The 10,707-nt window shown below is 48.9% G+C and overlaps 2 protein-coding genes across 2 annotated transcripts in view; one reads left to right on the top strand and one right to left on the bottom strand.

Moving 5' to 3' along the window:
• Positions 1-5,521, top strand: part of capn1 (calpain 1) — a 13,912-nt gene extending 8,391 nt beyond the window's left edge. The window contains 14 exon segments of the mRNA XM_062449959.1: positions 3-129; positions 131-152; positions 557-709; positions 899-918; positions 1,104-1,315; positions 1,611-1,668; positions 1,812-1,877; positions 1,980-2,037; positions 2,247-2,311; positions 2,801-2,869; positions 3,135-3,213; positions 3,408-3,524; positions 4,241-4,299; positions 4,392-5,521. Of these exon segments, the coding sequence (XP_062305943.1) occupies positions 3-129; positions 131-152; positions 557-709; positions 899-918; positions 1,104-1,315; positions 1,611-1,668; positions 1,812-1,877; positions 1,980-2,037; positions 2,247-2,311; positions 2,801-2,869; positions 3,135-3,213; positions 3,408-3,524; positions 4,241-4,299; positions 4,392-4,418 (1,132 nt within the window). The 3' untranslated portion in view covers positions 4,419-5,521.
• Positions 5,522-5,624: 103 nt separating this feature from the next.
• pnp5a (purine nucleoside phosphorylase 5a) lies at positions 5,625-10,151 on the bottom strand. Its single transcript, XM_062449146.1, has 6 exons — positions 9,926-10,151; positions 8,031-8,200; positions 7,663-7,766; positions 7,279-7,454; positions 6,984-7,174; positions 5,625-6,643 (listed from the first exon to the last, which is right to left on the bottom strand). The coding sequence occupies exons 1-6, from the start codon at positions 9,946-9,948 to the stop codon at positions 6,426-6,428; spliced, it is 882 nt and encodes a 293-aa protein (XP_062305130.1). The 5' UTR covers positions 9,949-10,151; the 3' UTR covers positions 5,625-6,425.
• Between the last annotated feature and the right edge of the window lie 556 nt (positions 10,152-10,707).

Raw genomic sequence — 10,707 nt, 5'->3', positions numbered from 1 at the left:
AGCGACTTCCTGCGGGAGTTCAGCCGTCTGGAGATCTGTAACCTGACGGCGGACGCGCTGGAGGCCAGCCAGGTGAAGACGTGGAGCTCCGCCCTCTATCAGGGGGAGTGGAGGAAGGGAAGCACGGCCGGGGGGCTGCAGGAACTTCCCAGGTAGGAGGGAGGAGAGGGAGGGAGGGAGGGGGGGAGGGAGGAGGGGGAGGGGGAGGGAGGAGAGGGAGGGAGGGAGGGGGGGGAGGGAGGAGGAGGGAGGGAGGGAGGGAGGGAGGGAAGGAAGGAGGGAGGGAGGGAGAGGAGGGAGGAGGAGGGGGGAGGGAGGGGAGGGAGGGAGGGGAGGGGAGGGAGGAGGGAGGGGGGAGGAGGGAGGAGGAGGGGGGAGGGAGAGAGGCAGGGATGGAGGTGAAGTGAGAAAGAGGAAAGAGGAAAGGGGGAGAGGGGAGACAGAGAGTGGGAGGGAGGAGATTAAGGAAGAACAACTGAGGCCTTACAAGTACAGATGGTGAACAAGAGAGAGATTTCTCTCTTTGATGGTTTTTATTCTTTCCCACAATCCCTAGCGACGTTCTGGGTCAACCCTCAGTTCAAGATTGCCCTGCAGCACCCAGACAAGCCCGGCACATCCGACTGCACCTTCCTGGTGGCGCTGATGCAGAAGAACCGCCGCGCCAAACGACGGGAAGGTGAAGACATGGAGACCATCGGCTTTGCGTCTATGAGGTCAGAGGGCAAGCAGAACTGCATCATGGGATGTGATCCATACAACCTACATGAAAGAGGGGGATATAATGATGCTTTACTGAGTCGATTCCCATGGAAATGTATTTTTTTTTAAATAAATTGTATAGATATTTATAAAATATGGTTGTACTGTAGTTCCATCTAACTGTTGTGTTTCTTACTTTCCCAGGTTCCAAAAGAGGTAAGCTTCTGGGAGCTTGTTCTGGGTGACAATCAGTCGGCGAAACTCTACTGTGTTTCGGAGTTCACTTGACACCCTACAATTAGTGGAGCCCGATAGTACAAAGTCTAAAAACCAAACAAACGTTCAAGTGTTTGACCCAGGGTCACGGTCCCCTCCCTCCCTCCCTCCCTCCCCCCCTCCAGTTCATAGGTAAGTCTGGCGTCCACCTGAAGAAGGACTTCTTCCTGACGCACGGCTCCACGGCACGCTCCGAGCTGTTCATCAACCTGCGGGAGGTGAGCACGCGTCTGAGCCTGCCGGCCGGGGAGTACATCATCGTGCCCTCCACCTTTGAGCCCCAGAAGGAGGCCGACTTCGTCCTCAGGGTTTTCTCTGAGAAGCCCGCCAACTCTGAGTGAGTTGGGGGGGGGGGGGGGAGAAGGGGGGGGAGGGAGGGGGGAGGGAGGGAGGAGGGGAGGGGAGGAGGGGAAGGGGAGGAGGGGGAGGGGGGGGAGGGGGGAAGGGGAGGAGGGAAGATGGAGTGATCCTTTGATATATATATATCTTTATATGTCTAATTTGGATGTCTAATTTTAAAACGATTGCATATATTTAGGATTGCTTCCTTTCTTTTCTGAAATTCACAATCAAGTTTGCAAAAAAGATCAGCAATATGCGGTTTGGGATGAGTTGTGAGAGTGATGTTTGTATTTCCTCTTCATACGACAGGAACTCGATGATGATGTCAGCGCTGAGATGCCTGCAGAGGTGACAGGAAATGACATGCATGAATATGTGGAGAGACGGTTACTAGCGATTTGACTAGTAAAATGTCACTAAATCTTCTGTGTTCTTTTTCTCTCTCTCCTTTTTTCCCTCTCTCTCTTTCTTTCTGGCCTTCTCTCCATCAGATTCAGCTGGAGGAGAGCCAGATAGACGCAGCCTTCAAGAGTCTCTTCAGACAGTTGGCCGGACCGGTGAGAGCCGGGAGGGCAAGCGGAACAGGAAGTGAAGCAAAAACGATAGAAGGGGGGGGCTGATGGATTTGTAGTCTTACATTACCCGGATTCTTCTTACAGGACATGGAGATCAGTGTCACCGAACTACAGACCATCCTGAACAGGATCATCGGCAAACGTGAGGAAACAGGCCCGCCCTGTTTCCTCACGCTGTGAGGAAACAGCATCATTCTCACGCTGTGTCCCAGTGTGTTACATGTCAGAGCATGTCAGTGCAGTAGTGCAACATGGACATTGATCAACGCCCTCTGACCCAGTTGTGTCAGCATGGGTAGTTGTGTTGCAACAATACAATGACGCATGTCTCTCCTCCTCTCGCGTGCCCAGACAAGGACCTGAAGACGGATGGATTCACCCAGGAGTCCTGTCGCAGCATGATCAACCTCATGGATGTATCTTGGTTCCTGCGACCTTCTCAAACACTTCTTCTCTGCTGTTCTCTTGTGTGCTTCTACCTCTCTCTCTCTCTCTCTCTCTCTCTCTCTCTCTCTCTCTCTCTCTCTCTCTCTCTCTCTCTCTCTCTCTCTCTCTCTCTCTCTTCCTCTGTCTCTCTCTCTCTCTCTCTCTCTTCTCTCTTCTCTCTCTCTCCTCTCTCTCTCTCTCTCTCTCTCTCTCTCTCTCTCTCTCTCTCTCTCTCTCTCTCTCTCTTCCTCTGTCTCTCTCTCTCTCTCTCTCTTCCTCTGTCTCTCTCTCTCTCTCTCTCTCTCTCTCTCTCTCTCTCTCTCTCTCTCTCTCTCTCTCTCTCTCTCTCTCTCTCTCTCTCTCTCTCTCTCTCTCTGTCTCTCTCTCACTCTCTCTCTGCTTCTCTTTGTCTGTGTCTCTCTCCCTCTCTCTCTCTGTGCCTGTCTTTGTGAGCGTAATTCCTTGACCCCGTTCCTCAGACTGACGGCAGTGGCAAGCTGGGCCTGGCAGAGTTCCACGTCCTCTGGGAGAAGATCAAGCGCTACCTGGTGGGGTCCCGAACGTCTTTCACCTTCCACATCACCTGATCACCTGGTTCAGGGTTCACTTCCCCACCGGCCCGTTTGCTTCAGTCTCATATGTGATGTTGTGATTTCTCTCTCCCGCTTTCTCTCTCCCTCTCTCTCTCTCTCTCTCTCTCTCTCTCTCTCCTCTCTCTCATCTCTCTCTCTCTCTCTCTTCTCTCTCTCTCTCTCTCTCTCTCTTCTCTCTCTCTCTCTCTCTCTCTCTCTCCCTCCATCCCTCTCTCACCAGACGATATTCAGGCAGTTTGACCTGGACAAATCAGGCACCATGAGCTCCTATGAGATGAGAATGGCTTTAGAGTCAGCAGGTCCAGTGTACCATCTTTATATCTCATAGATATAAGAGTTCAACTGGAACATAGACCTAATAGGGAGAAGAAAAAACAAACATTTATTGATAAATATGTTGATTCTGTCATTTGTGTGTGTGTGTTTGTATGCCTGTGCGTGCATTTGTGTGTGTGTGCGCGTGTGTATGTCTGTGTGTGTGTGTGGTAAGCAGGCTTCAAGCTGACCAACCACCTGTTCCAGCTGATCATCCTGCGGTACACGGAGGCCGACATGTCCGTCGACTTTGACAACTTTGTCACCTGCCTGGTTCGTCTGGAGACCATGTTCAGTGAGTAGGCTGTTCCGCCATGCTAGACAAGACCATGTTCAGTGAGTAGGCTGTTCCGCCACGCTAGACAAGACCATGTTCAGTGAGTAGGCTGTTCCGCCACACTAGACAAGACCATGTTCAGTGAGTAGGCTGTTCCGCCACACTAGACAAGACCATGTTCAGTGAGTAGGCTGTTCCGCCACGCTAGACAAGACCATGTTCAGTGAGTAGGCTGTTCCGCCACGCTAGACAAGACCATGTTCAGTGAGTAGGCTGTTCCGCCACGCTAGACAAGACCATGTTCAGTGAGTAGGCTGTTCCGCCACGCTAGACAAGACCATGTTCAGTGAGTAGGCTGTTCCGCCACGCTAGACAAGACCATGTTCAGTGAGTAGGCTGTTCCGCCACGCTAGACAAGACCATGTTCAGTGAGTAGGCTGTTCCGCCACGCTAGACAAGACCATGTTCAGTGAGTAGGCTGTTCCGCCACGCTAGACAAGACCATGTTCAGTGAGTAGGCTGTTCCGCCACACTAGACAAGACCATGTTCAGTGAGTAGGCTGTTCCGCCACACTAGACAAGACCATGTTCAGTGAGTAGGCTGTTCCGCCACACTAGACAAGACCATGTTCAGTGAGTAGGCTGTTCCGCCACGCTAGACAAGATGGCCACCTCCCCCTGCGTCCACAATCTCAATCGAACGCGTCTTTCTTTTTGTTTTTTTTGCCTCGCAGAGACTTTCAAGGTGATGGATACGGATAAGGATGGTTTCATTTCACTCAACTTCTTCCAGGTAGGCGTGTCACTGTCGCCTGAATGTGATGTCCTTCCTGGGGTCTTGGTGTGTGCGAGGCCGTTTCTAACAAGGTGTCTCTTCCGTTCCAGTGGATCTCCTTGACCATGTTTGCCTGAAGAGACAGAGACAGATCGAGAGACTACTGGATGGATAGTTGCTCCCCCCCCCCCCCACACACACACACACACACCTTTGCCCTGCCACCGAGCTGACACATTTTGACGTGACGTTTCTAGAATGCCACAGCCAAACCTAGCTTCGGACTGGTAGCTCTCGCTCTTTCTCCGGAAGTGCCTTCCCCCCCCCCCCCCCCCCCCACCTAGCTGTCGAGGTTGGCGTGAATCATCACCCAGTTCACATCATCCCTGCCGGGATGCAAGGCTGTGACTTTGTCCAATTCTAAACAAGCTCCTATTTGGGTGTTTCCAAAAACCAAACGGTTTGGTTGTTTCTCTCTTTGAAGGATAAAATCCTTTCTTATAGCTGGGTCGTATATTTAGGGAGGGTGGAGAATTTGGATTAACCACAAGCCCCTCAATAAGCATCAGTCTTGGAGGTCAAAGTGAAGGTCATCGTCGTATCAGATTGGAATCGTTTTTTCTGTACAGATTTGATGATTGCTTTAGGCACCAGACACTCTCTTGGAAAGGAGTTTTGTGCCGGGTAATAGAAAGTGTTTTTACATCCCGTGCCAAGCCTTCTTACGTCTTCAGATTGTCCCCGCAGAAATGTTTTATGTAGTTAGAGGCTTAGCAGCAGCACTGTCCTTTATGTAGGGAATGTGTTGTGTCAAAAGAAAGAACAACTGAAAGAAACAGGGAAAACGAATACCTTCCATATGCTTTACACGTATTACAGCAATTTCATATATCGCCAGTTAAACTTTTCAATTCCATTTTTTTCCCCCTCATCCTAAATGCATTAGGAGCTTTTTAAAGGGACATTTTGAAGGTATATCATTTAAGAAAAAAAATATATATAAAGGGTGAAGGTATTGTTGACCTGGACACCCCCTGTGGACTTGCTTGGCTTGTGTGGAAAACCTCCCAGTTTACAGATGGGAACCTGCACCAAAAGACGACATGCCAGGGGAGAATTTAAACGTATAGCCATTTCTGTGTCAAGTTGCCAATGTTAAAATGTACACCCGTTTACAAAGAGCTTACTGGATATCTTAATCATTGAATAGAAACGATCTACTGTAGATTTTCTTTTCTTCTTATCTTTACAAAAGTTCTATAAACAGTTTCGCTTGGAAAACCAATGCTTGTGTGATTCTTTGAAATTTGTGAAAAGGTGCGATACAAAAAAGAGAACTGAGACACATTAATAAATATAAACTTTAGTAACAACATTCATATTAATAACACAACACTAATACCTTACAAGTTCAATGTACACCTATAGACAAGAGAACATACAAATACATATTGTATGCACATTGCTCATTGTTAAGTTAAATGAAGGACATTTACATAAGATGAGTAACATAAGTAACAACAGTTATCAACTTTAAAAAGATAAAAAATGATTCTGGGACAGTTTCTTTTTTGGCTGCTTGTTACGGGAATGTACACATCGAGTTTCTTCTTTAGATTAAAATAAAGAATGATTAGGGGATTTATAACATTTGAAGTCAGGTAGTATGTTGGTTCAAGACTTAATCAGGTCAGGCACTGTCACAATCACAAGTCATCATAGTTCGGCTTTGTCCAGTCGCAACTTGGCGCAAGTGAGGATAACTCAGAATAGCTTTGTAATTTTTTTCAACCTAGTCTGCTTTCAGAGGGCCAGTAAGCTACCATCAAGGTTAGCTAGGAACTTTCACCTCAAAGGTACATCTATCAAAACAAATATTTTAAATAATACTTAAAATAAACAAACGGACAACATGTGTAACTAGCAAACTGGCTTTGAGAACCATCTCAGAAATAAACGAGGGGAGGGGGGGGGGCAAATCTGTCCGGGGCAGTTCTGGCGTCCTGAGGGAAGGCTCGGGCGATCTGAGAAGGTTGAGAGTTGACGTGACGCCCCCCCCCACACACCCCCTCACCCCCCAGGGAACAGGGGTCAAGGGGTCACAGGTCAACCTCCTCTCTAGGTCCGGGGGGGGGGGGGGGGGCTCAGACGTAGTTGTTGTTGTGCTCGAGGCGGGTGACCATGGTGGACACCAGCCTCTCCAGCTGCTCGGCGCGCTGCTGGCCTGTCTCCAGCACCTCCTCGTGGTTGGCCTTCTCCTCGCTGTCGTAGTCCATCACCGCCTGGTTGGTGATGAGGGACAGGGCGAACACGCGCATGCCGCAGTGCCGCGCCACGATCACCTCGTGCACCGTGCTCATGCCTGGGGGGAGGAGGGGAGAGGAGGAGGGGGGAGGAGGAGGGGAGAGGAGGAGGGGGGAGGAGGAGGGGAGAGGAGGAGGGGGGAGGAGGAGGAGGGGGGGAGCAGGAGGAGGAGAATGAATGTTAGAGCGCTTTATGCACTGGGCATGTTTATACTGTTTATAGAAGAAGTTGTGGTGCACACTGTAGGTAATACACATGTCAATTTAGATAAATAATGAGATCTTAGTAAAGAAAATGATATCATATATATATTATACAAACACACACATATAGATAGCAGATAGCACACACACACACACTTATAGCCTTTAGTTAATCTGACAATCGAAGGAACGTACCGACGGCGTCTGCCCCCAGCTTGTGGAGCATGCGGCACTCTGCGACGGTCTCGAAGGAGGGCCCCCCCAGCACGCAGTAGACCCCCTCCCTCAGGAAGTCCCCGTAGCCCAGCTCCTGGCCCACGTCCATGGCCAGCTGCTGCAGCTCCCGGTCGTAGGCGTCCGACATACAGGGGAACCTCACCCCGAACCTGGAGGGGAGGGAGGGTCAAAAGAGTTTCAAAGTTTAGTACAGCCTCCTGAATGCTGTATTGTCCCAACAAGACATGTGTTCCTGACACACACACACACACACCTGTCGTCGTTGGGTCCGGTCAGCGGGTTGTTGCCGGCGAAGCCGGGCATGTTGAGGTGGTCTTTGATGATCATGACGTCGCCCACCTTGTAGTCCTGGTTGAGGCCTCCGGCCGCGTTGGTCAGCATGACCGTGTCCACGCCCAGCAGCTTGAAGATGCGCATGGGCAGGGTGATCTGGAACGGCGGCACACGCGTGAGACTACAGAACGCTCAGTGGAGAGACAGGCCCGCTCTAGCTACAGAGCGCTATGGACACGGCACGGAAGAGCCTGTCGCTCCAGGATGAAAACATCGGCCAAGTCAATTCTGTAAATGTAAACACTGAGGACGTCTATAGACCTGCTCTACGTACAGGGGGGTCTGGAGCCCCTTGGCTACGTACCTTGTGGATGGGGTACCCCTCGTACAGATGGAAGCGCCCCTGCATGCACACGCACGGCCTCCCCTTCAGGGTCCCGAACACCAGGCGGCCAGCGTGGCCGTGCACTGCGACAGAGACACACAGCCAATTAGAAATCAACCGCCGATACGCAACGGGCCTATCAGCAGTCATCCTCGATAGGGATCGACCAATCAGACAGTTGATGGGCCAGGCTTGGATCTTGCCTGAAACAAGTGCACTACGCAGGGAATGGTGGGAGTTGCTGGTCAACAACAGACTACGAAACATATAAGTGTGTGTGTGTGTGAAGAGGAAATAGAGTTGCAACACTGCATGAAACATACTGAGCATTAAGAGCCAGTCCTTACCTGTGCTCTGGGGGAAGTTGGGGATGTCCTTGTAGTTGAAGGCCACCTGGTCCTTCAGCATGTCAGCCAGGCCCCCCATGCCTGAACCGCACACGATGCCCACCAGGGGGCGGACCGAGGTCTGGGCCAGGAGCCATTCAGCCGTGGCCTTGCAGTCCTCATACCCATACCTGAGGAGGAGCGGAGGTGGAGGATGGAGGGGTGGGAGGAAGAGGAGGGGAGGTGGAGGATGGAGGGGTGGAGGAAGAGGAGGGGAGGATGGAGGGGTGGAGGAAGAGGAGGGGAGGATGGAGGGGTGGAGGAAGAGGAGGTGGAGGATGGAGGGGTGGAGGAAGAGGAGGGGAGGATGGAGGGGTGGAGGAAGAGGAGGGGAGGATGGAGGGGTGGGAGGAAGAGGAGGGGAGGATGGAGGGGTGGGAGGAAGAGGAGGGGAGGATGGAGGGGTGGAGGAAGAGGAGGTGGAGGATGGAGGGGTGGGAGGAAGAGGTGGAGGATGGAGGGGTGGGAGGAAGAGGAGCGGAGGTGGAGGATGGAGGGGTGGGAGGAAGAGGTGGAGGATGGAGGGGTGGGAGGAAGGAGGGGAGGTGGAGGATGGAGGAAGAGGAGGAAAAGGGAGATAATCATGTTAGTCAGTGTGCAAATAGTTTTTAGAGTTACCTTATTTAAGAATTAATAAATAAACGAGTGGACGGCTGGATGGTTCACTTAAAAGCTGTTTGCAATTGAAATTGGAAGTCTGTTGAAATTAACTACATTGCTTTGGTTATGAGAGGGCTTTGTTTGTACAATTCAATCCACTGAATCAGTCAAAGCTCAGAAAGACTCTTTGTGGCTGTTCAAAGGCTTTTTGAATCCTTAAAGCAATAATGTAATCAAACCACTTAGAAACAGGTTATTGAATGCTATTAAATAATTAGTTTGGGGACATTTTTAACTTTAATTTGAAGCGAATATTTGAGTATCAAGGGGATATGCTTCTAATAGTAATAAAAGAGTAGAATGCTTCCAGAAAGTGCACACGCGCACACGCACACATTCCTTCTGAGTCATGCCTCTCCTCATGCTCTCACTGAAAGGTCACACACACACACGCGCGCGCGGTAAGCTGCGCACCAGATGTTTTATATAAAATTCTGGTTCATCCAAGGTCGTTTGACTGCATCACGTGATTACATCGAAATACCGATTATTGGCTTTGACCTCAGAAACACCCTCTTAGAAGTTGTGCTATGAAATCAATCGATCGAGGAAGTACTGGATGGATATTTGTATAGTATGGAGTGCATTTACTGGAGAAAATAATACATTTGTCAAATCGACGCATACGATTAACTTCCTAAATAAAGTTAACTTGGAGAGAGGAGCGTACGGCGCTTCAAGATAATTAGGTATTCAGTTCATTTTAATTAATAATTCAGCGGGAATATTCTAAAGGTAGCCTACTTACAATCCTAAATGTGAATCTTATAACCTGAAATGGGTGCATTGGGCAGAACGTGCGCGAGAAATAATTTAACGTTCACTAAAAGATAAAGATAAAATAAATAATTACATTGTGATAGTTCATTCTAGTTCGAGAGCATAGCAGGCCTAGCAGACTGCGCATGCAGAAGTAGCCTACATGTCTATGTGCACTTTCTTGTGGGAGATATCCGACCCCCGCTAACCATTAAAGACACACATGGTAGCTTAACGCTTAACCCCGAATGCGCGAGCATGTGCGAAAAATGATACCGTCTAAAATGAATGAAATATGAGGCTGAAGCCGAAATGTAGGGGAAGCTAAAAAGCGATAGAAAGATGCAACGCCCTCTTCCCTCTGCCAAGCAGTATGAGGTAGCGGGACGGCATAAAAGCGGCAACATGATGATGACATAAATGTGAAGGATGCTTACCCGGTGCTAGTGTCAGGAAACATTCTGAAGATTAGATGTCTTGAGTCCTCGAAATATCAGCAAGTTAACGGAACGGTTTTCTTTAATAAATAAAAAGAATTTCAGAAGATTGTTGATTAAATAAATCGCAGTATTTTGTCTCAGTAACCGGGAATCGTCTTTAGTTCTTTATAACCGGTATTGGGTGGTAGAATCCACACTATTCAGTTTCTATGAATGACGTTGAGTCATCTGTACTGATATAGACCGCTCACTTTATCACTCCTCCTCTTTTAGTGACGCAAATGGATCTGAGCGTTCTGATTGGCGTAGGCCTCCCATCCCCCTAAAGCATACAATTTTGGACAGAAAGAGTGGTCGAAACGTGTTGCACGTTAGCTGTGACGTTACAATAACTAAGAAGGACATGGTCATTTATTACAGAATTACTAAACGTGCTATCCTAAAAATATATATGTATCTCCTCTGTTGTGTTTTCTTTCAATTTTTTTGCTGTATTTTTTCTTGCATAATCTTCAATCTTCAATCTTTTTTTTTTTTTTTTTCAGAATTACGAAACTTCCTCCTCTTTCCCGTAAACAACGTACGCCCTTCTTTCTAAACTCACATTTAACGTAAATCATTTCAGCCCACCTTTTATCTTGAGTCCTGCTGTCTAATGTTGATGACAGATGTACATCAAGACTAAATCGTACAAAGGAATCAGCTTCAACATGCCTTAATAATATGTCATAATAAACCATCATTGTTTCCAAATGAATGTCTTAAAAACTGTACATGCA

This window comes from Osmerus eperlanus, chromosome 23 (assembly GCF_963692335.1).
Source record: "Osmerus eperlanus chromosome 23, fOsmEpe2.1, whole genome shotgun sequence".
In the NCBI taxonomy this organism is placed as follows: Eukaryota; Metazoa; Chordata; class Actinopteri; order Osmeriformes; family Osmeridae; genus Osmerus; species Osmerus eperlanus.
The sequence above is the reverse complement of the archived record's forward strand: the minus strand, read 5'-3'. Positions and strand labels throughout refer to the sequence as shown.